Genomic DNA, 25,578 nt, shown 5'->3' on the forward strand with positions numbered 1-25,578 from the left:
CTTGAAGGAGGGTAGAGAGGCGGAGAGGTTTAGGCAGGGAATTCCAGAGCTTGAGGCCTCGGCAACGGAAGGCACGACCACCAATGGTTGAGCGATTACTATCAGGGATGTTCAGGAAGGCAGAATTAGAGGAACGCAGACATCTCGGGGGTGGGAGGGTTGTGGGGCTGGAGGAAATTAGAGATCGGGAGCGGCGATACCATGGAGGGATGAGAATTTTGAAATCGAGGCATTGCTTAACCGGATGCCATTGTAGGTCAGCGAGCACTTTTGCACCTCTGCGCTCCTCTAACGCGGGCTTGTTGTGAACATGCCTTCAGCTGCCTAGACTCTAAGCACTGGAATTCCCACTCTAAACCTCCACCAGCTCACTACCCCTCCCTCTCTTCCTTTAAGTCAGAAATTAAAACCTACCTCTTTGAGGTCACCTATCGTACTATCTTTATCAAATGTGGTTCGGTGTAGCTTTGTCTGATTATGTCGTGTGAAGCACACTGGGCTGTTTTATCATGGTCAAGGGGCTGTATAAATATAAGTTGCTGCTGTTGTTGCCTGGGGTGGCTCGGGGCTAGATAGAGGAATCATTGAGGCGAACCCCAGTTTATTGATGTTGGGTGCAGATGGGGTTGGGCTTGGATGTCACTTTGCTGCTCCAAAGCTTTTAAATAGGATAATGTGCTGCGTAGCCTCTTAAAAGGGAACATTGGTAGAGAGATGGAGAGGTTTAGGGAGGGAATTCTAAAGATTGGGGCCCAGGCAGCTGAAGGCACGGCCACCAATGGTGGAGCGATTAAAATCGGGGATGCATAAGATGCCAGTATTGGAGAAGCGCAGATATCTCGGGGGTGGGAGGGGGTGCTGGAGGAGATTAGAGATAGGGAGGGGAAAGGCCATGGAGGGTTATGAAAACAAGGGTGAGAATTTTAAAATTGAGGCGTTGCTTAACTGGGAGCTTGTGTAGGTGAGCGAGCACAGGGTGATGGGTGAATGGGACGGTGCGAGTTCGGACCTGGGCAGCAGTGCTTTGTAGTTGATCTTGGATGTATTTTGCTTTCACTTCTGTACCTCCTCACTCTGGAAGAGTTCTTCCTGACATCAGTAGTATATGTCAGCCGATGCCTCCTTTTTCTAAGTAGCAATCCAATATATCTATAAAGACCCATCTCACTCCTTTTCAAGACTCCCAGTCATCCCTAATAATTCAATCTATTGATGTTAGGAATCAGTTTCAGGACCTTTCTCTCTGCATTCTCCTCACATGTTCAATACCATCATTAGGATCTCAGTGCAGTGTAACGTTGCCTGTGTAACATCTGCATCCACTTGAACTGTGAAAACCACCCACCTAGATTTTGCCCCTAGAAACTGATGCTGTACAATCATAGAATCATAGAAATTTACAGCACAGAAGGCGGCCATTCGGCCCATTGTGTCCGCACCGGCTGACAAAGAACTATCCCACTTTCCAGCTCTTGGTCCGTAGCCCTGTAGGTTACAGCACTTCAAATGCACGTCCAAGTAGTTTTTAAATGCTATGAGGGTTTCTGCCTCTACCACCCTTTCAGGCAGTGAGTTCCAGAGCCTTGGTGAAAAAAGTTCCCCTCATCTCCCCTGTAAACCTCCTACCAATTACTTTAAATTTATGCCCCCTGGTTACTGCTCTTTCTGCTGAGGGGAACAGGTCCTTCCTATCCACTCTATCTAGGCCCCTCATAATTTTTGTACACTTCAATTAGGTTTTCCCTCAGCCTTCCCTGTTCCAAAGAAAACAACCCCAGCCTATCCAATCTTTCCTCGTAGCTAAAATTCTCCAGTCCTCTAGTGCAAACACATCTTTGCTGTAATGTGACCAGAACTGCACGCAGTACTCCAGCTGTGACCTAACTAGTGTTTTATACAGTTCAAGCATAATCTCCCTGTTCTTATATTCTATACCTCGGCTAATAAAGACAAGTATCCCGTATGCCTTCTTAACCACCTTATCTACCTGGCCTACTACCTTCAGGGATCTGTGGACAAGTACTCCAAGATCCCTTTGTTCCTCTGATCCTCTACAATTCTCAGTGCCCTACCATTTATTGTGTATTCTGGAGAGAGTATTTTGAGCTGTGTAATATTCAGGTGAAGTACTGTTGAGTACAGGTCTGGTCATGACAGGATCAATTTGTAGTGATGAGCAAATGTAAGTGTCACATTAAAGCTTCTTGGTTGAAGTCCTGTCCTTTCTATTGCTGAATACTGCCAGTAAAAGTATTTATTCTGAGCAGGGATAACTGTCCTTCCCCTGGCTCGGTCAGGTGATTTCTGTAACATTCCATTGAGGACACAGGATGAGGAGATTAAGGAGTTTCAGTCTACGGTCAATAATTTTTTTAATACTCGTTATGGGATGTCGCTGACAAGGCCGGCATTTATTGCCCATCCCTAATTGCCCTTGAGAAAATGGTGGTTGACGACTTCTTGAACCGCTGCAGTCCGTGTGGTGAACGTGCTCCCACAGTGGTGTTGGGGAGGGAGTTCCAGAATTTCGATCCAGCGACGATGAAGGAACGGCGATATATTTCCAAGTCAGGATGGTGTGTGACACGGAGGGGAATGTGAAGGTGATGGTGTTCCCATGCGCCTGCTGCCCTTGTCCTTCTCGGCGGTAGAGGTCGCGGGTTTGGGAGGTGCTGCCGAAGAAGCTTTGGCGACTTGCTGCAGTACATCTTGTAGATGGTACACACTGCAGCCACGGTGCGCCGGTGGTGGAGTGAATGTTGAAGGTGGTGGATAGGGTGTCGATCAAGCGGCTGCTTTGTCCTGGATGGTGTCGAGCTTCTTGAGCTGCACTCATCCAGGCAAGTGGAGAGTATTCCATCACACTCCTGACTTGTGCCTTGTAGATGCTGGAAAGGCTTTGGGGGTCAGGAGGTAAGACACTCGCCGCAGAATACCCAGCCTCTGACCCGCTCTTGTTGCCACAGTATTTATGTGGCTGGTCCAGTTACGTTTCTGGTGAATGGTGACCCCCAGGATGTTGATGGTGATGGATTCAGCGATGGTAATGTGGTGAATGTCAAAGGGCGGTGGTTAGACTCTCGCTCGTTGGAGAATAAAAGTTCTTTGTTTAATTTCCAGATTATGTCTACTTTGAGAATTCATCAAGCAACCCTTTCTTAATCCGAAGGATCGAGGAACTAAACAAGGTAAGCAAATTTACAAATGCAGCGTTTAACTGGAGGAGCACCCAAAGTTTGAGCGGTTGAACAAACGTGTGACTGAGCCTGCAGTAAGTCGGCCCGCGTGCGACTAGCCAGCTAAGCTGGCCGCACTTGCTCTCTAAGTTTTGCTGTCTTTTATTTTCTACTTCCCCACCTAGTGTCTCATCTCTGGTGGAATCTTCCACTAGTCTGAGAGAAAGCACAATGAATATTTTAGTGCAGTTTTGATATCACATGAATCAATGCACGTGTATGGATTTCCTTCCAGCCACTGTGTGGAGGTGTGTGTGTTATTTGGTGTTGCCTGGTGCTGAGATTGGAGTTTACTGGCTGGCTCGGTGAATACACGCAGCTGGTGAATGCAGCACTGAGCCGCACACTGTCACCACAATGTGACAGATTTGATTCTCCGTCTGCACAGAGTTCACTGAGCGGGCTGCAGTTTGAGTGCCCCCTTTCCTGCCTGATTTAAGTGAAGGCTTCTTGTGCCTGTTGCCGATTGCTATCCGGCGGTTCCTGTTAACCATGGACGTGAGCTGGCAACCTGATTCAGCTTGGCCTTGGTGCCCCCATGGTGACACGTCCTGCGGACACAGACTGAGCAAGCTCACACTTAAAGCGTGGCCACTTGGTTGCGGTACCAGAAGGTGCCTATGAACAGTATCCCAGCAGAAGCCTGCACCTTCGGGAGGGCAGCTGATGGGATTGTGGCTGTGACTGTCTGTTTTAAATTGGATTTAGGCTGAGTTTTTATGGTGGGTGACATTTAGTACCTTCAAATATTTGTGAACTTTTCTGTGCAAATGGGTTCATGAGTTTAAACTGCCAGTATTATTCAGACTGTTTAGAAAAAACATAGAAACATAGAAAATAGGTGCAGGAGTAGGCCATTCGGCCCTTCGAGCCTGCACCACCATTCGATAAGATCATGGCTGATCATTCACCTCAGTACCCCTTTCCTGCTTTCTCTTCATACCCCTTGATCCCTTTAGCCGTAAGGGCCATATTTTTATTTGTGCTTCTATCAGCTGGCCAGTCCTGGGAAGTCTGACTTGGTGCTGAAGTATCGTGGAAGCATCCGGGAAGCTGGAGCAGGCTCTGGTGGCTGCACCTTGATGATTTGGTGTTGTGTTGTGTTCAAGCAGCTGTACATTTGCCTCATCTTTTTTCCGAGCTGATTGCAGTGCTCTTTAATCACCTCTTTAGCGGCTGCAGCAGATGGAAACTGACGAGCTGTGGGTCCCTGCCACACACACTACACTGTCCTGGGAAGCTGTGGGTCCCTGCCACACACACTACACTGTCCTGGGGAGCTGAGTGTCCCTGCCACACACACTACACTATCCTGGGGAGCTGTGGGTCCCTGCCACACACACTACACTGTCCTGGGGAGCTGTGGGTCCCTGCCACACACACTACACTGTCCTGGGAAGCTGTGGGTCCCTGCCACACACACTACACTGTCCTGGGGAGCTGTGGGTCCCTGCCACACACACTACACTGTCCTGGGAAGCTGTGGGTCCCTGCCACACACACTACACTGTCCTGGGGAGCTGTGGGTCCCTGCCACACACACTACACTGTCCTGGGGAGCCACACACACTGCACTGTCCTGGGGAGCCACACACACTGCACTGTCCTGGGGAGCTGTGGGTCCCTGCCACACACACTGCACTGCCCTGGGGAGCCACACACACTGCACTGCCCTGGGGAGCCGCACACACTGCACTGTCCTGGGGAGCTGTGGGTCTCTGCCACATGCACTACACTGTCCTGGGGAGCCGCACACACTGCACTGTCCTGGGGAGCCACACACACTGCACTGCCCTGGGGGGGCCGCACACACTGCACTGCCCTGGGGGGGCCGCACACACTGCACTGCCCTGGGGGGGCCGCACACACTGCACTGCCCTGGGGAGCCGCACACACTGCACTGTCCTGGGGAGCTGAGTGTCCCTGCCACACACACTACACTATCCTGGGGAGCTGTGGGTCCCTGCCACACACACTACACTGTCCTGGGGAACTGAGTGTCCCTGCCACACACACTACACTATCCTGGGGAACTGAGTGTCCCTGCCACACACACTACACTGTCCTGGGGAGCTGTGGGTCCCTGCCACACACACTGCACTGTCCTGGGGAACTGAGTGTCCCTGCCACACACACTACACTGTCCTGGGGAGCTGTGGGTCCCTGCCACACACACTACACTGTCCTGGGGAACTGAGTGTCCCTGCCACACACACTACACTGTCCTGGGGAACTGAGTGTCCCTGCCACACACACTACACTGTCCTGGGGAGCTGTGGGTCCCTGCCACACACACTACACTGTCCTGGGGAGCTGAGTGTCCCTGCCACACACACTGCACTGTCCTGGGGAGCTGTGGGTCCCTGCCACACACACTACACTGTCCTGGGGAGCTGTGGGTCCCTGCCACACACACTGCACTGTCCTGGGGAGCTGTGGGTCCCTACCACACACACTGCACTGTCCTGGGGCGCTGTGGGTCCCTGCCACACACACTACACTGTCCTGGGGAGCCACACACATTGCACTGTCCTGGGGAGCTGTGGGTCCCTGCCACACACACTACACTGTCCTGGGGAGCCACACACACTGCACTGTCCTGGGGAGCCACACACACTGCACTGTCCTGGGGAGCCACACACACTGCACTGTCCTGGGGAGCCACACACACTGCACTGTCCTGGGGAGCCACACACACTACACTGTCCTGGGGAGCTGAACGTCTCTGCCACACATAATACACTGTCAAGCTGCAACACGTATCGCCACCGAATGACCCTTGTTTTTCGTGGAAATTGTCACTGCTTTGCAGGGATAGATTTGCATGGATTGTTTTGTCGAATATTGGTGATGACCGTACATATTTCACCCCTTCCCCCTCAACACCCCACATACAGATCTGTACTTCGAAGGATTTTTTTGATGGGGAGCGGGGAAACAGAGTTCAAATAGCTGTTTATACAAAGTCCATCCTTTACTGTCTCAGCCCATTCTATATTGCGCTTAGCTTTTGGTGTTTGTACTTCAGTTACATTTCTAGCAGTCACGGCACTTGAAGCTGCTTGTTGTCTGGGTGCACTCGGGTTGTGTGTGAATGGGACGATTATACTGGCTGCATTGCCAAGTGCGAGGTATCTGCAGAAATGTGAACTCTGCAGCTCCAGCATTGAGGATCTGACACTTTGCGGATCCCGGTGTTGGAGGCGGTGCACAATGTGGCTTTTAATCCAGCTGGCGTTGGAGTGGGTTCGGGGGAAAGTGGTCACCGACGTGTGGGTCTTTGCATCAGTGCCACCGATGGTATCCAACCACCTTTAGGGCCCTGTGGATGTGGATTCAGTTACTATGCTAAAAATGAGTTAAACAGCCTGATAATTGAAGGAAGTGCCTGGCCTTCACTTGGCAACTGTCCACAGTGGCACGATTGCAATCAGGAGTTCATTGTGGGGAATTTCAGGCACAGACCCAGATCCCATCGCTGTCGCAGCATTCCCCAGAGTCCGAGCTGAGTAAGACGTTGCCTGTTTTTATTTTCAAGTTAATAACACTTTGCTCCTTCTTGTGCAGCTGGTCTCTTGTTCTGACCATGACCTTTGATTAATGTCTGATTTAACAACATACCCATCGCAGAATCACAATGTCAGGGAGCTGGCATTGTGCCTTACAGAAATTGTTTCAATTATTGTGCACTTGCATAGTATTGGTTCTCAGTATTTGTAGTTCTTGTACAAACAGTCTGACTGGTTTAACAGAGATCCTGTCGACGGACCTAGTCCACTCTGGTCTGGGAGGTAAACTTTTTGTATTGCATCTTTGCAGAGATACATGCCTTCAGGATTAACCATTAACTTACGCAGTCACTTTGTTACAGAATCATAGAAACATAGAAAACAGAAGGAGGCCATTTGGCCCGCCGTGCCTGTGCTGACCCTTGGACAGAGCCATCGTGCTCAGTCCCATGTCCCCACGTTGTGTCCACAGCCCTGTCAGTTCCTCAGCCTCCAGTACTCGGCCAACTCCCTGTGGAGATTATTTCTGCCACCTCAGGCAGAGTGTTCCAGATCCCCACAGCTCTCTGGGTGGAAGTCATTCTCATCTCCCCTTCTGATCTTTGCCAGTGATTTTGAATCTCTGACCTCTGGTTTTTGACCCACTTGCCACGGGGAATAGTTCTTCTCTATCTATCCTATCAAAACCTCCCACCATCTTGAAAACCTTTATTTGATCACCTCTGGACCTCCAAGGAGAGCAGTCATAACTTTTCCAACCTCTCCCCATTGGATTTAACTGTCTGTCAAACACCTTTAAATTCCAATAACCGTACACACAAGGCAATCCCAGTGGCTCAGATACTTTTTGTAATCACAACTACAAGTCCTTATTTCCAAAAACCAAGTCGTGGTTTCTGATGTGAATTCTCTTGGTTTTGTCGTGTAAACTTTTTGAAGAAGTGTATCATAACACAATGCATTAGACAGTCAGGGAGCGTAATGGAGCCAACTGATCAGTTATCTGAATTGGAAAGAATTATTGATCCACTTCATCCTCCAGCACCTAGGGGTCAAGTCTTAAACTCGGTCAGCTTTTTTCGAAGCAAAAGATTTCCAGAGCCACTCAACAATATCTCCGGCACGCCTGCAACTGGCAATAGTAAAACCCCTCATAAAAATAACCTGTTTCATAAATTCTGCTGCGATCTTCAGCATTTCCCTTTGTCTCTTTTCCCCTGTTCACCTTTATAGTTTCTCATTTCCGACATGTGCCTGAAATAACATAAGAAATAGGAGAGAGAGTAGGCCACAAGATCCTGGCTGATCTCTTTCTCTGACTCATTCCATATGGGTTCTAGGTTCAAAGAAGAGAGAGCCAGACAGCCTCTCAGAATATTTTCAATGCAGGTCCATTGCCTGAAAAGCAAGTTAATGATGGGACTTCCAACTGAAATTTCACCCTTCCTGTTTCCGATCCATTTCTGATCACCCAGTATTTCTGTGCTGGATTGCGATTGCCTTGCGGGAGCCCCGTGCAAAGATTCGGTTTGGAACCCATTCTTTTTTCTATCACTGGATCTGCTCAGGGCTCCATGCAATTTTAACCGTGTTTCCTGTGATATTCAGCATTCCTGGAACCACTTCAGGAGATTGGCCTCTCCTCTATATGCCATCACACACCTGTCCTCAACTTTTCGATTCAGTAGCACCAACTGCAGGTACTCTCTGTCCTCAGTCCCACTTTATCTTTTATCTGGTCTCAGCTTTAACAAAAACTTTTTTTCTTACTTTCGGGTTACACAGACTGCAAACAACTTGCATTTATATAGCGCCTTGAACACACACAGCGCAGTAGAAGTTTGGAACTCTCTTCCGCAAACGGCAGCTGATGCTGGGTCAATTGTTAACTTTAAATCTGAGATTGATAGATTTTGTTTTAACCATAAGGGATATGGGCCAAAGGAGGGTAAATTAAGTTAGGTCACAGATCAGCCATAATACCATTGAATGGCAGAACAAGCTTGAGCGGATAAATGGCGGCCTCCTGTTCCTATGTTCCCATTAAACATCCCAAGGCGCTTCAGAGGAGCGATTATCAAACAAAATTTGGCACTGAACTTTAACAACTCGTGGATGCCAGCCCCTCTCTGGGATCCTCTGCATTTTCTTCTGATCTCGTATCTTGTTGCAGTTTCACTTATTTTGATTATCCCTTCTCCTCTGGCCCTGAGTGGTCTGTCCTCAGCAAAGGCCTCGGCTTCATCCCCCTATAAATTTCTGGGGGAGGTGGGACCTGTACAAGCCGGACCAGTTACACCTCAACAGAGCTGGGACTAATATCCTCGTGGGGGTATTTGCTAGTGCTGTTGGAGAGGGTTTATACTAGCTTGGCAGGGTGATGGGAACCGGATAGGTTGAGTGGGGAGAGAAGCAAAGCTGGAATTAGAAAGCAGAAAAGTAGAAAGTGAATTTCAAAGACAGAGGAAACAAGGGCTAGAAAATAGACAACAAGGAAGTTTGGTAGTGTTAGATGGTATATACCTCAATGCAAGGAGTCTAGGGAATAAGGCAGATGAGCTGATATAGCTATTACAGAGACATGGCTGAAAGGGCAGGTATGGCAGCTCAACATTCCTGGTTACAGGGTTTTCAGACGGGATAGAGAGGGGGGTAAAAAAGGAGGGGAGGGGCGCAGTATTGATTAAAGAAACAATTAAGGCTGTGAGAACAGATGATATATTGGAAGGATCATCAAATGAGGCTGTATGGGTTGAATTGAAGAACAAAAAAGAGGCGATCACACTGCTTGGAGTGTACTATAGACCCCCAAACAGTCAGAGGGAGATAGAAGAACAAATATGTCGGCAAATTTCTGAAAAGTGCAAAAACTACAGGGCAGTAATAGTGGGGGATTTCAACCACCCTAATATTAACTGTGAAAAAGGTAGTGTGAATGGTACAGAGGGTGCGGAATTCCTAAAATGCATTCAGGAGAACTTTTGTAGCCAGTATGTAGCGAGCCCAACAAGGGAGGGGGCGGTTCTGGACCTGGTTTTGGGGAATGAAGAGGGGCAGGTGGAAGGGGTATCAGTGGGAGAGCATTTTGGTGCGAGTGATCACAATTCGGTTAGATTTAGGGTAGTTATGGAAAAGGACAAAGGTGGACCAGGAATAAAAGTTCTCAATTGGGGAAAAGCCAATTTTCCTAAGATGAGAGGTGATTTAGCCATAGTGGACTGGAAACAGTTACTTGAAGGTAAATCCGTGTCAGAGCAGTGGGAGGCATTCAAGGAGGAGATCCTGAGGGTACAGAGCAAGTATGTTTCCTTAAAGAAAAAGGGTGGGACTAACAAATCTCGAGCCCCCTGGATGTCAAGGGTCATACAGGGTAAGATAAAGAAAACAAGGGAGGCTTATGACAGATACCGAGAACTCAATACTGCAGCGACTCTAGAGATGTATAGAAAGTTCAGGGGTGCAATTAAAAAGGACATAAGGAATGTAAAATCAAGTAAAACCCAAAGATGTTTTATAAATACATTAAGAGCAGGAGGATAACACGAGAAAGAGTAAGGGTATATTAGAGACCATAAAGGAAATCTGTGTGTAGAGGCAGAAGACGTGGGTATGATTCTGCATTAATACTTTGCATCTGTTTTCACAAAAGAGAGAGACACGATGCAGATATTGCAATGAAGGAGAAGGAGTGTGAAATATTAGATGAGATAAATAGAGTGAGAGAGGAGGTATTAAGGGGCTTAGCAGCTTTGAAAGTGGATAAATCCCCAGGCCCAGATGAAATGTATCCCAGGCTGTTAAGAGAAGCAAAAGAGGGAATAGCAAAGGCTCTGACCATCATTTCCCAATCCTCTCTGGCTACAGGTGTGGTGCCAGAAGACTGGAGGACTGCTAATGTTGTACCTTTGTTTAAAAAGGGAGAAAGGGATAGACCGAGTAATTACAGGCCAGTCAGCCTAACCTCAGTGGTGGGAAAATTATTGGAAAAATTCCTGAGGGACAGGATAAATCTTCATTTAGAAAGACACGGATTAATCAAGGACAGTCAGCATGAATTTGTTAAGGGAAGATCATGTCTGACGAACTGAATTTTTTGAAGAGGCAACCAGGAGGGTTGATGAGGATAGTGCGTATGATGTAGTGTATATGGATTTTAGCAAGGCTTTTGATAAGGTCCCACATGGCAGATTAGTTACGAAAGTAAAAGCCCATGGGATCCAGGGCAAAGTGGCAAGTTGGATCCAAAATTGGCTCAGAGGCAGGAAGCAAAGGGTAATGGTTGTGGATGTTTTTGTGGTGGGAAGGATGTTTCCAGTGGGGTTCCGCATGGCTCAATGCTGGGTCCCTTGCTTTTTGTGGTGTATATCAATGATTGGACTTAAATGCTGTGGGTATGATTAAGAAGTTTGCAGGTGACACTAAAATAGGCTGTGTGGTTGATAAAGAAGAAAGCTGCGGACTGCAGGAAGTTATCAATGTACTGGTCAGGTGGGCAGAACTGTGGCAAATGGAATTCAATCCGGAGAAGTGTGAGGTAATGCATTTGGGGAGGTCTAACAAGGCAAGGGAATGGTACGACACTAAGAAGTGTAAAGGAACAAAGGGACCTTGGAGTGCAGGTCCACAGATCCCTGAAGGTTGCAGGCCAGGTAGATAAGGTGGTTAAGAAGGCATACGGGATATTTGCTTTTGTTAGTCGAGACATAGAATACGCGAGCAAGGGGGTTATGCTTGAACTGTATAAAACACTAGTTACGCCACAGCTAGAGTACTGTGTGCAGTTCTGGTCACCATATTACAGGAAATATATGATTGCACTGGAGATTTACAAGGATGTTGCATGGTCTGGAAAACTTTAGTTATGAGGACAGATTAGATAGGCTGGGGTTGTTTACCTTGGAACATAGGAGGCTGAGGGGTGATATTGTTGAGGTGTATAAAATTATGAGGGGTCTGGATAGAGTGGCAGAGGGGTCAACAACCAGGGGGCATAGATTTAAAGTAATTAGGGGGAGGTTTAGAGGAGATATATGGGGAAATGTTTTCACCCAGAGGGTAGTGGGGGTCTGGAACTCACTGCCTGAAAGGGTGGTAGAGACCCTCACCACATGTAAGGGGTGCTTGGATATGCATTTGAAGTGCCATAACCTGCAGGTCTATGGACCGAGAGCTGAAAAGTGGGATTAGGCTGGATAGCTCTTGGTTGGTCGGCATGGACACGATGGGCCGAAATGGCCTCCTTCCGTGCTGTAAATTTCTATGATTCTATACTAAATTAGAGCGATAGTCAATACTGAGGAGGACTGCAATAAATTACAGGAGGACATTAATAAACTGGCAGAATGGGCATATAATTGGCAATTCTGATCTCATCATCCAATAACATGTCCACCTGTTCTAGCTCCCTGGTAAACATTGAAGCAAAATAATGATTGAATATTTCCGCCATCTCTCTATCGTTGCCTGTGGTATTATCCTGTCTATCCCTTAATGGCCCTATTTCCCATCCCAACCGTAACTCTTATTGATGTGTTTGTAAAATATTTGACTATTTTTTTATGTTCCTTGATAATTTAATTTCATAGTTCCTCTTTACCTTCCAAATTGTTTTTTCGACTTCTTTCTTAATCTCTTCATATTCTTTCTTATCATCCACTCCCCTGCTGTCTATGCACTTAAAGTATGCCTCTTTCCTTATCCTCAATTGCTCCCTTATGGCTTTATTCATCCATGGAGTCTCAGCTGTGGCTTAGTGGGCAGCACCCTCGCCTCTGAGTCATTAGGTAGTGGGTTCAAATCCCACTCCAGGAACTTGAGCACATAAATCCAGGCTGACGTTCCAATGCAGTGCTGAGGGAGTGCTGCACTGTCGGAGGTGCCGTCTTTCAGATGAGACATTACACTGAGGCCCCGTCTGCTCTCAGGTGGATGTAAAAAAAAACCATGGCACTATTTTGAAGAAGAGCTGGGTAGTTATCCCCGGTGTCCTGCGCCAATATTTATCCCTCAATGAACATAACAAAAACATTGCTGTTTGTGGGAGCTTGCTGTATGCAAATTGGGTGCTGCGTTTCCCACATTACAACAGTGACTACATTCCAAAAGTACTTCATTGGCTGTAAAGCACTGAGACGTCCGGTGATCGTGAAAGTAATTTGGTTTGTTTTTTCCGTTTAGCGGAATATATTGTCATGCACTGTTTTAAATATTTCCCATTGTTCTACATCATTGTTTGCCAATATTGTTACCTGTTTTATTTTCCCAAGTAGCAAATCCTCCCTTGTTGGGCTTTTTACATATTGGTTTAGAAAGGAGTCCTGTACACAATGTAGGAACTCCATTCCCTATCCCTTTTACTTACCTATTTTAGGGTATGGTGAACATTCTTTGTCCCAGTCCTACTTGGGTTCCTCTTATCTCAATTTATATTGGTGGCTGTTTTCTGCTCCTGCCCTGATCTAGAGAACTTCATTCATTTTGCTTAAAATTTCCCTTACCTTTACATAGTCCAATGACTCTGCACTTCCTTTCCTGGACTTCTCCATCCCTGGGGATGGGCTGTCCACCGACATCTATTCCAAGCCCACCGACTTCCACGTCTGCCTTGATAATACTTCTTCGCACCCCTCTCCCTATTTGTGCTTCCTCCCCCGAGTGTCGTGTATTCACTGCGCTCAGTGCGATGATCTCTCATCATCATAGGCAGTCGCTCGAAATCGAGGAAGACTTGCTTACACTCTAAAAGTGAGTTCTCAGGTGGCTGAACAATCCAGTCTCTGTCACAGGTGGTCACAGGTGGTTGAAGGAAAGAGTGGGTGAGACTGAGGAGATGAAACGCTGATTGGAGATCGCTTTGCCGAACCCGTCCATTCTGTCCACCAGTGCGACCCTGGGCTTCCTGTCACTTGCCACTTGAATTCCCCATCGCGGTCCCACTCTGACCTCTCTGTCCTTGGCCTCCTTCGCTGTTCCATTGAAGATTAATGTAAGCTCTGGGGATCAGCACCTCATCTCTCTACTCAGCAGCTTGACTTTAACAACCTCAGTCCTTCTCTCCAGCTCCCATGCTCTCTCTGGCAGTAGGTGCTGGCGATGGGGGATGCAGGCAGGTTAATGCCAGGGTGGGAATGTCTAAACCCCCACATTGGCATGGTCTGCCCTTTGGTGTCGGCCTTCCACCACACTCCTGCTCCACTTTGCCAGATTTTCATACTTCCCATTCTACTTCCTGATCCCTCTTTAGCTCTTGTCACACTCTTGTCTTTTATTTATTTTATTTCTTTCATTGTGCCTGCCTTTGTCTCCTGCGCATATTATTCCTGCCTTTTAACCACTTCCCCATACACTTTACAGCTCATTCTGTATCTTTTCCTGTAGCTGCTTTTTCCCCTTCCCCCTATCCCTCCGAGCCTGCTGGCCATCTGTAAGTTCTTCCAGTTCTGACGGAAGGTTTTTTTTACCTGAAATCTCGTGTTTCTCCACAGATACTGCCTGACCTGTCGATTGTCTGCAGAGTGTTCCGGTTTTGTTTTCTGTTTTTGTTTGATAAATACAGTGATATAAATATATATATGTATGTATTTATCAAACAAAAACAAATATATATATATACACACACACACCCTAAACCCTTTCACACAACCGCATCACATACATCAAACGAGAGAGCAAACTGTTTCTTTCATGTCAAAGGAACCAAGCTGTTTATTAAATCAAGGAAATAAACCGATAAAGAACGCAAATTGATCATATAGTAAATGATGCAAGGAGGTCAACCTTGGATGCAGCATATATAATGTGTATGATATATTGTACGTACAAATGTACAGAAATTCTATATTCTACTCCGGTAAATCAGTGTTGAAATCGAGAGCCTGAATTGCAGCGCCTTGCCCAGCCTGGTCTGTTTATTTGCTGGATTTTGAGTGGATGGGGCTGGGCTCCGCTGCATCCCTGCCCCTTTTTCTCATCTGTTCCCCCTCCCCCACTTTCCAGATGGCAGGCCTGGTGGCGTAAGATGAGCACGATATTTCCCATCATTTTCCCGTTAGCCCCGGCATCTAGCGCTCGTAGGTGGCAGAGAATGAGGGTACCTGGTGCCGGCAGTGAGGGCCTGTGCCGTGGCAGTCTGAGCATTGCCGTTCACACAAATGGGAAGAAGCAACTAAAAGTTTTAAGTTGACATTTGCTGGCAGTTCCAAGTTCGCTCGCATGCCTACGCTGCAGCATGCCAGAATTTTATATGTTGTTTCAGATTTATTCTCCGAATGTGGGCATCGCGTGCAGGGCATTGCGCATTGCTAGTTGCTTTTGCGATGGTGGAGATTGGCCACTTTCTTGAACCACAGCATTGTAGCAACTGAGTGGCTTGCTAGATCTCTTCAGAGTTAAGAGTCGACCTCGTTGGTGCGGGATTGGAGTCACACTTAGGCCAGACTTCCCTGAAGGACATCAAGGAACCAATTGGATTTTCCCAATAATCCAATGGTCACTTTTACCGGCCAAGCACTGCAGACTTTCACCGCCCATTGTGACTGGAGTCCCTGGTGGAGGCCCTCGGAGAAGCCGAGCTCGAGTGACAAATGACCCTATGGGTAGAAAGTCTGCTGGAGGAGGATGGGGTGGGGGAGTGGGTTACATACTCACGGTCCCATCCACCGGTGATGTGCCCTGACTGGGCGCTAGCCTGGATTTTCCAATGACCAAGGATGGAAATAGTAGGAGCAAAGGCAAGGTAAATTGGGAAATAATTGGATGAAGCCAAGATTGGGTTTTAAAATGGTAGGAGGAATTTGTGTGTGTGGACTTCACTAGAATATGAACTAATAATGTTTTGTGCAGGGGAAGGCCTTAGAGCTGCGAGGGAGGGGGAAAAAGCAAATCTGATGTTCGAATATATTAAACGGTTAACATTGAGCAGAAACATAGAAAATAGTTGCAGGAGTGGGCCATTCAGCCCTCCGAGCCTGCACCATCATTCAATAAGATCATGGCTGATCATTCCCTCAGTACCCCTTTCCTGCTTACTCTCCATACCCCTTGATCCCTTTAGCTGTAAGGGCCATATCTAACTCCCTTTTGAATATATCCAATGAACTGGCATCAACAACTTTCTGTGGTAGAGAATTCACAATTCTCTGAGTGAAGAAGTTTCTTGGTCCTAAATGGCTTACCACTTATCCTTAGACGGTGACTCCTGGTTCTGGACTTCCCCAACATCGGGAACATTCTTCCTGCATCTAATCTGGTAGGGTAACCCTGCCACTTTATAAATCTTTGGTGCGACGGCATTAGAATCCTGTGTACAGTTCTGGTCACAGTACAACAAGGATATCGCAGCTATTGAAAGGATGCAAAAGAGATCAATCAAAATGATTGTGGGGATGGAGGGATTGGATTATGAGCAGTGATTGTGTAAATTGGTCATGTTCTCATTGGAAAAGAGAAGGTTGAGAGTTGACCTGATTGCTGCGTTTCGGATTCCAGAGGGGCCAGATAATGCTGACTATGGAAAACTGTTTCACTTGTCCACAACAGTGCAGCCAGAGGACACGGCCTGCGCTTGAAAGGGAGTCAATTCAAAGCGAATCTGTGGAAGCAATATCTCCGTGAGCGAGTGATCAATCTATAGAATAGGCTCCCGAGGGAGATGGTGCAAGCAGTTGGTATTCAGCCACTTGCAAATCAGATCAATTATTTTCAGAAAATAAGATTTTGGCATCCAGTATCTGAGTAATTTGAGGAGCTGTCCTTGCTGCACAGCACTGCCCCCCCGTCATCAAGATCCACGGTGTGGCCCTGGACACCGTGGACCACTTCCCATACCTCGGGAGCAGGCATCGACGACGAGATCCAATACCTGCGCCAGTGCAGCCTTCGGTCGCCTGAGGAAAAGTGTGTTTGAAGACCAGGCCCTCAAAACTGCCACCAAGCTCATGGTCTACAGGGCTGTAGTAATACCCGCCCTCCTGTATGGCTCAGAGACATGGACCATGTACAGTAGACACCTCAAATTGCTGGAGAAATATCACCAACTTTGTCTCTGCAAGATCCTACAAATGCCCTGGGAGGTCAGATGCACCAACATCAGCATCCTCATTGAAGCCAACATCCCCAGCATTGAAGCACTGACCACACTCGATCAGCTCCGCTGGGCAGGCCACATAGTCCGCATGCCAGACACGAGACTCCCAAAGGAAGTGCTCTACTCGGAGCTCCTTCACGGCAAACAAGCCAAAGGTGGGCAGCGGACACGCTACAAGGACACCCTCAAAGCCTCCCTGATAAAGTGCAACATCCCCACTGACACCTGGGAGTCCCTGGCCCAAGACCGCCCTAAGTGGAGGAAGTGCATCCGGGAGGGCGCTGAGTACCTCGAGTCTCATTGCCGAGAGCATGCAGAAACCAAGCGCAGGCAGCGGAAGGAGCGTGTGGCAAACCGGTCCCAGCCTCCCTTTCCTTCAACGACTGTGTGTCCCACCTGTGACAGAGTCTGTGGTGCTCGTATTGGACTGTTCAGCCACCAAAGAACTCACTTCAAGAGTGGAAGCAAGTCTTCCTTGATTCCGAGGGACTGCCTATAATGCTGACGATGAGTAATTTGGGACATGACGTCGGGTGGGTGTAGCGAGCTCTGGAGGACCAGGTACTTGGGACCTCTACTTCCCAAAGCTCTGCACCACTGCGGTTTTCCTCGTCTCGTGTCTGGATCCGTTGTAGACTCATTGATAGGGATTGATCGCTGTGATTGGTCAATAACTCCATTATCGTTGGATCGTGCGATTACCGGGATAGTAAAGAGAACTGGATGGACCTTGGTCTTTTCTCATCTAGAAATTCCTATGTTCCTGTGTAAAAAGTAACAAATACATGAGAGAACGTATGTTCCTGTGTAAAAAGTAACAAATACATGAGAGAACGTATAAAGATCAGTAACGTGATTAAAAGTCAACAGAAGATGGTTAAATGGGTGGTGATTTTAATGAGATGCTCGGAAGAAGCATGATTAAAGGAAGAGGATCTTTGAGAGATGCAGAGAATATGTGACTAGCAGGTGGGAGTGGGGGAGGCGAGGCGGGGTGGGGTGGGGGGGAGGGAGCGGGGAGAGGGAGGGAGGTGAGACAGGTCTCTTCTGAAAACAGGAGAAGCTGGCAAAATAAAACCGGATCCAGCACTGTCAGAGAACAAAGTGTGTTGACACTGGATGTTGGGTGGTGTAAGTGGGTGAAGATGAGGACAAGGGGCACCGTATCACGGCTGTGGGGGAAAGGGAGAGTTGAGAGTTGAGAGTGGAGAAGTGAGACGGAATTGGTTGAGGGGCTGAGCTATCACAGCACGGGTGAGGGAAGAGGAGGCCATTTTTGAAGCTATGGTGTGGCACCCGCTGCAAGTGTGACCGAGATGGAGGAGGGAATGGAATCCTTCCATGAAGCCGCTGGGATGAAATCTGATGCGGGTAGGTGTGGGAGTCGAGGGGCTTGCACTGTGCATCAGTGGACAACCTATCCCCAGAAATAAAAGGTCCAAGCAGGGACGAACAACAGCTTGCATTTATATTGGTCTTTAATGTAGAAAAATGCCCCAAGGTGCCTCAGTGTGGAAATTAAAGAAGCCTTAAAGGAGGATAAGGAAGTGGCGAGGTGGGAGAGTTGAGGGAGGGAATTCCTGCGTGGAGCAGGGCCATCAATGGTAGGGTGAAAAGGGATGTGCACAAAAGAGCAGCCAGAGGAATGGAGTGTCTGTGGGGAGTGTAGGTCCGGGGATGTTTGAGATACAGAGGGGAAGCTCATGGAGGGATCTAAAGATGAGCAAGAGAATTTTAAATTGGAGGCATTGGGAATGTGAGAACCAATGTCTGACCGGGTTGATAGGGAATGGGAGTTGGCCTGGGGCAGGATGCGGGTAGCAGAGTTTTGGATGAGCTAAAGTTTATAGAGTGGAAAATGGCAGATGGACCATTGGAATCGTCGAGTCTGGAGATGACAACAGCACGGATAAGGCTTTCTGTGGTGGTTGGGCTGAGCAGATACAGTGCCGGGCGATGTTACGGAGATGGAATAGGCAGAGTACGGGCTGCGATTGTTCACTGGCTGGTTCAGCCTGAGACAATAGCTGGGGAGGGGGATGGAATCAGCGGTAAGTATATGGAGTTTGTGGCAAAGATGATGGCATCAGGCCTCCCAATGTTTAACTGGAGAAAATTGCAGCTCCACATTTTGGAGCCGTGTCTTCTTTCTGATTTGTGATAAGGGTTTGAGTCTGCTCTCTCCCACATGCTCTCTTCTCAACTCGAGCATCTCTACCTTCCTGTTCAATGGTTAAAACAATTATCAAAGAATGCTTTAGTAATTCTGCCACTTCCCTGCCCTCAGATCCCACCTCCCAGTGACTACACTTCAAAGTACTTCATTGGCTGTAAAGCGCTGGGACATCCTGAGGTCGTGAAAGGCGCTATATAAATGCAAGTCTTTCTTTCTTTCTTCTTTCTTTCTCCTCACTGGCAGTGGGGAAAAGACTGGATATAAGACGAGCAGTCGTGACAACACAGGTGGAGGGGTTGAGAGTTTGCAGTGGTAGAGCTGGGTGTTGTCAGAGATGGACGTGAGGGCTGGGTAGACATTGTGAGCATTGTTAATGAAATTCTCTCGACAGATCAGAGCACAGGCAGTGAAGACACCAATGTTGTGGAAAAAGTGAGGGAAGGGGAATGAGTAGAATTGGTACCATTTAAGACGGCGTAGGTCCCATGCAGGTTACCATGACACTTTCATCTGGAGCAAGTGTGTGGAGTTAAAGGAGAAGTCGTTGAAGATGAGAACACGTTTAGCCGGGTGGAGGAGGGGATAGCTGGAGTCAGATTGGACCGCTGTTCAAGACAAAGCAAAGAGCCCACAGGCTGTCCTGGTGAGGGATGGAGGTGTAGAGGGACAGTTCGGCCATTGTAAAATGGAGATGGTCCGAGCCAGATAATCACAGTGTCAGAGATGGTCGGGAGAGTCAGCAATGTGGGTGAGTAGGACTGGAAAAGGGAGGGGAAATTGGATAATTGGAAAACATACTGGCGCTCTGTAATCAATCTATACTCTCGCAGATTTATACCCTCGTATTACCGCTCGTCAACATCTGATATTCTTCCCTCAACCGAGGTAGAGTTCTTTGCGGGTCCATCCCTTGCCGCCTTTTTAAAGATGGGATTTCCCATTTTTCAATCCATTTGGATGTAGCCTGATTCCAGTGCTTTTTAAGGAGATTTGTAATCTCTTCGTCCAACCCCACCAGCACCATAGATGCCAGAGCCTTGCTTCCTTTCTGATTTGAGTGATCTCGCCTACATACTCACCTCTCAACTCGAGCATCTCTGCACTTACCCCTTGCCCATGGTTAAAAACAATGGTCAAAGAATGGTTTAGTAATTCTCTCGTCTGCCCACTCTCTGATCCCACCTCCCCACCCTCGGGCCCCACTCTCTGATTCCCACCTCCCCACCCTCGGGCCCCACCCTCGGGTCCCACCTCCTCACCTTCGGGTCCCACTTCCCCACCCTCGGGTCCCACATCCCCACCCTTGGGCCCCACCTCCCCACCCTCGGGCCCCACCTCCCCACCCTCGGGCCCCACCTTCGGGTCCCACCTCCCCACCCTGGGGCCCACCTCCCCACCCTCGGGCCCCATCTTCGGGTCCCACCTCCCCACCCTCAGGTCCCACCTCCCCACCCTCGGGTCCCACCTCCCCACCCTGGGGCCCACCTCCCCACCCTGGGGCCCGCCTCCCCACCCTCGGGCCCCATCTTCGGGTCCCACCTCCCCACCCTCGGGTCCCACCTCCCCACCCTCGGGCCCCATCTTCGGGTCCCACCTCCCCACCCTCAGGTCCCACCTCCCCACCTTGGGGCCCACCTCCCCACCCTCGGGTCCCACCTCCCCACCCTCGGGTCCCACCTCCCCACCCTCGGGCCCCATCTTCGGGTCCCACCTCCCCACCCTCAGGTCCCACCTCCCCACCCTCGGGCCCCATCTTCGGGTCCCACCTCCCCACCCTCAGGTCCCACCTCCCCACCCTCGGGTCCCACCTCCCCACCCTCGGGTCCCACCTCCCCACCCTGGGTCCCACCTCCCCACCTTGGGGCCCACCTCCCCACCCTCGGGTCCCACCTCCCCACCCTCGGGTCCCACCTCCCCACCCTCAGGTCCCACCTCCCCATCCTGGGTCCCACCTCCCCACCCTGGGTCCCACCTCCCCACCCTGGGGCCCGCCTCCCCACCCTCGGGCCCCATCTTCGGGTCCCACCTCCCCACCCTCGGGTCCCACCTCCCCACCCTCGGGTCCCACCTCCCCACCCTGGGGCCCGCCTCCCCACCCTCGGGCCCCATCTTCGGGTCCCTCCTCCCCACCCTCTGGTCCCACCTCCCCACCCTCGGGTCCCACCTCCCCACCCTGGAGCCCACCTCCCCACCCTCGGGCTTCACCCTCGGGTCCCACCTCCCCACCCTCGGGCCCCACCCTCGGGCCCCACCTCCCTACCCTCGGGTCCCACTTCCCCACCCTCGGATCCCACCTCCCCACCCTTAGGCCCCACCCTCGGGTCCCATATCCCCACCCTTGGGTCCCACCCTCGGGTCCCACATCTCTACCCTCGGGGCCCACCTCCCCACCCTCTGGCCCACCTCCCCACCCTCGGGTCCCACTGTAAGTGAGATTTCAGTGAGTGGGTAATGCTGTTTGTGCCGCCTTACATAGTGAGCAAGAACAAGCAGTGTTGTGTCCATTTGAAGTTGGACTGTGTCTGGAGCCGTATAGCAGCAGTGTGAAGTACTGTTGGCTACAGGTCTGGCACTGGTTTGAGGAGGTGAATTAATAACATTCAGACAAGGACTGTTCCATCTCTTACCACGTTGGTGCCAATGTGTTAAACAATCCCAGTGGCAACCCTGCCCATGACATGTACCAAGGTAAACTCCACAATTTGAGAAGGTTGGAGATGTTTAGGAGTCAATGGGAATAAATCACAGGTGTTTGAGTTTCAAATTCTCCACGTGAAATATTGCCAGAATCAGACCCCATGCCATTTGCTCTGTTGACAAACACATTGTATTGTAGAGATCGGTGTCCGCATGCTCTCTGCTAATTTTGAACGTACGAAGTACGCTGTAAATAATAGATAATTTGTGTGTGTTTTCACCAATTACAGACTGCGAATGGCAATGTTGAAGCAAAAGTGGTTTGTTTCTACAGAAGGCGAGATATACCGAGCACCCTCATCGGACTGGCGGACAAACATGCAAGTACGTTTTGTGGTTGACTTGTTGAATTCTCGCTCGTCTCTACCTTTATTCTAACTAACTACAGGGGCAGTGTTTCTGTGTCAAACTGAAGGTTCTCTTCACTACTCTGAATTTTTATTTAATCTCCAGTTGTTAATTGGACCAACTATAAAAGGGAAGAGCTGAGTGATTGTAGAGGGTGGTGGGAGGCTGGAACTACACACTATTGTCCAAACAAAGCATGTAAAATGGGACTGGGATGTTGAATGGATAGTTTCAAGTGTTGGCAGACAGGAAGCAAAGAGTAGGAATAAATGGGTCCTTTTCAGAATGGCAGGCAGTGACTAGTAGGGTACCACAAAGCTCAGTGCTGGGACCCCAGCTATTGACAATATACATTAATGATTTAAACGAAGGAATTGAATGTAATATCTCCAAGTTTGCAGACGATACTAAGCTGGGTGGCAGTGTGAGCTGTGAGGCGGATGCTAAGAGGCTGCAGGGTGACTTGGACAGGTTAGGTAAGTAGGCAAATACATGGCAGATGCAGTATAATGTGGATAAAAGGGAGGTTATCCACTTTGGTGGTAAAAACAGGAAGGCAGAATATTATCTGAATGGTGACAGATTAGGAAAAGGGGAGGTGCAACGAGACCTGGGTGTCATGGTACATCAGTCATTGAAAGTTGGATTGCAGGTACAGCAGGCGGTGAAGAAGGCAAATGGCATGTTGGCCTTCATAGCTAGGGGATTTGAGTATAGGATCAGGGAGGTCTTACTGCAGTTGTATAGGGCCTTGGTGAGGCCACACCTTGAATATTGTGTACAGTTTTGGTCTCCTAATCTGAGGAAGCACATTCTTGCTATTGAGGGAGTACAGCGAAGGTTCACCAGATTGATTCCCGGGATGACAGGACTGACATATGAAGAAAGACTGGATCGACTAGGCTTATATTCAATGGAATTTAGAAGAATGAGAGGAGATCTCATAGAAACATCTAAAATTCTAATGGGAATGGACAGATTAGAGGCAGGAAGAATGTTTCCGATGTTGGGGAAGTCCAGAACCAGGGGTCACAGTCTAAGGATAAGGGGTAAGCCATTTAGGACCGAGATGAGGAGAAACTTCTTCACTCAGAGAATTGTGAACCTGTGCAATTCTCTACCACAGAAAGTTGTTGAGGCCAGTTCATTAGATATATTCAAAAGGTAGTTGGATGTAGCCCTTACAGCTAAAAGGATCAAGGGGTATGGAGAGAAAGCAGGAATGGGGTACTGAAGTTGCATGATCGGCCATAATCATATTGAATGGTGGTGCAGGCTCGAAGGGCCGAATGGCCTACTCCTGCACCTATTTTCTATGTTTCTACGAATGAGCTGTTTTTCATCCCAAACTTGCTGTTGTGGTGCAGTTGCTGTGCTGTGGTTGGCAATGTGTAATGGAGTGGTGGGCTGGAGCTTTACATAGGAACAGGAGCCAGGCCATGTAGCCTCTTCCGCCATTCAGTGAGATAATGGCTGATCTATGACCTAACCCCTTAACACCTTGGGTTAACAAAGTTAGTGAAAAATAGTGGGAAAGTAACATCATGTGGCTTCTGGAGAGAATGGCAGAGACGTCTGAGCTGGACAACGGGGCAAGGGTGATGGGGGAGAAAAGCTTCCTGCAGGCAGTGGAAAGATGAGGTGATTTTTCATCCAGTGTCGCATGGAATGTAATGGCTGATTTACTGTTCTGTTATAATGCAGCTGCTCACAATGAACAATTTGTCTTTAATGCTACTAATGTTCAGTAATGTGATGCGCTTGTCTTGGTCATTTGACCGTATTATCTCTTTCTCTGCCCCGTCTCTCTCTCTCGCTCGCTCTTTGCCCCGTCTCGCTCGCTCTCTGCCCCGTCTCTCTCTCTCTCGCTCTCTCTGCCCCGTCTCTCTCTCTCGCTCTCTCTGCCCCGTCTCGCTCGCTCTCTCTCTGCCCCGTCTCTCTCTCTCGCTCGCTCTCTGCCCCGTCTCTCTCTCTCGCTCGCTCTCTGCCCCGTCTCTCTCTCTCTCGCTCTCTCTCTGCCCCGTCTCGCTCGCTCTCTCTCTGCCCCGTCTCTCTCTCTCTCGCTCTCTCTGCCCCGTCTCACTCACTCTCTCTCTGCCCCCGTCTCTCTCTCTCTCGCTCTGCCCCGTCTCGCTCACTCTCTCTCTGCCCCGTCTCTCTCTCTCGCTCGCTCTCTGCCCCGTCTCTCTCTCTCTCGCTCTCTCTCTGCCCCGTCTCTCTCGCTCTCTCTCTGCCCCGTCTCGCTCACTCTCTCTCTGCCCCGTCTCTCTCTCTCGCTCGCTCTCTGCCCCGTCTCTCTCTCTCTCGCTCTCTCTCTGCCCCGTCTCACTCGCTCTCTCTCTGCCCCGTCTCTCTCTCTCTCGCTCTCTCTGCCCCGTCTCACTCGCTCTCTCTCTGCCCCGTCTCGCTCTCTCGCTCTCTCTCTGCCCCGTCTCGCTCTCTCGCTCTCTCTCTGCCCCGTCTCGCTCTCTCGCTCTCTCTCTGCCCCGTCTCGCTCTCTCGCTCTCTCTCTGCCCCGTCTCGCTCTCTCGCTCTCTCTCTGCCCCGTCTCACTCGCTCTCTCTCTGCCCCGTCTCGCTCTCTCGCTCTCTCTCTGCCCCGTCTCACTCGCTCTCTCTCTGCCCCATCTCGCTCTCTCGCTCTCTCTCTGCCCCGTCTCTCTCTCTCGCTCTCTCGCTCTCTCTCTGCCCCGTCTCGCTCGCTCTCTCTCTGCCCCGTCTCGCTCTCTCGCTCTCTCTCTGCCCCGTCTCGCTCTCTCGCTCTCTCTCTGCCCCGTCTCGCTCTCTCGCTCTCTCTCTGCCCCGTCTCGCTCTCTCTCTGCCCCGTCTCTCTCTCTCGCTCTCTCGCTCTCTCTCTGCCCCCTCTCGCTCTCTCTCTGCCCCGTCTCTCTCTCTCGCTCTCTCGCTCTCTCTCTGCCCCGTCTCACTCGCTCGCTCTCTGCCCCGTCTCGCTCTCTCGCTCTCTCTCTGCCCCGTCTCGCTCTCTCGCTCTCTCTCTGCCCCGTCTCGCTCTCTCGCTCTCTCTCTGCCCCGTCTCGCTCTCTCTCTGCCCCGTCTCTCTCTCTCGCTCTCTCGCTCTCTCTCTGCCCCCTCTCGCTCTCTCTCTGCCCCGTCTCTCTCTCTCGCTCACTCGCTCTCTCTCTGCCCCGTCTCACTCGCTCTCTCTCTGCCCCGTCTCTCTCGCTCTCTCTCTGCCCCGTCTCGCTCGCTCTCTCTCTGCCCCGTCTCTCTCGCTCTCTCTCTGCCCCGTCTCGCTCTCTCGCTCTCTCTCTGCCCCGTCTCACTCGCTCTCTCTCTGCCCCATCTCTCTCGCTCTCTCTCTGCCCCGTCTCGCTCGCTCTCTCTCTGCCCCGTCTCACTCGCTCTCTCTCTGCCCCGTCTCTCTCGCTCTCTCTCTGCCCCCGTCTCGCTCTCTCTCTGCCCTCTCTCGCTCTCTCTCTGCCCCGTCTCGCTCGCTCTCTCTCTGCCCCGTCTCGCTCTCTCGCTCTCTCTCTGCCCCGTCTCGCTCGCTCTCTCTCTGCCCCGTCTC

The 25,578-nt window shown here is 49.9% G+C and overlaps 1 protein-coding gene across 2 annotated transcripts in view; it reads left to right on the forward strand.

The window, feature by feature from the left end:
• Positions 1 to 25,578, forward strand: part of LOC139239251 (metastasis-associated protein MTA1-like) — a 191,257-nt gene that overhangs the window by 69,445 nt on the left and 96,234 nt on the right. For both annotated transcript variants that reach the window (XM_070867950.1, XM_070867951.1), the window contains exons 2-3: positions 3,121 to 3,188; positions 21,933 to 22,026. In XM_070867950.1, the coding sequence (XP_070724051.1) occupies positions 3,121 to 3,188; positions 21,933 to 22,026 (162 nt within the window). The remainder of the gene's footprint in view (positions 1 to 3,120; positions 3,189 to 21,932; positions 22,027 to 25,578) is intronic.

This window comes from Pristiophorus japonicus, chromosome 26 (genome assembly GCF_044704955.1).
Source record: "Pristiophorus japonicus isolate sPriJap1 chromosome 26, sPriJap1.hap1, whole genome shotgun sequence".
Taxonomy (NCBI): Eukaryota; Metazoa; Chordata; class Chondrichthyes; family Pristiophoridae; genus Pristiophorus; species Pristiophorus japonicus.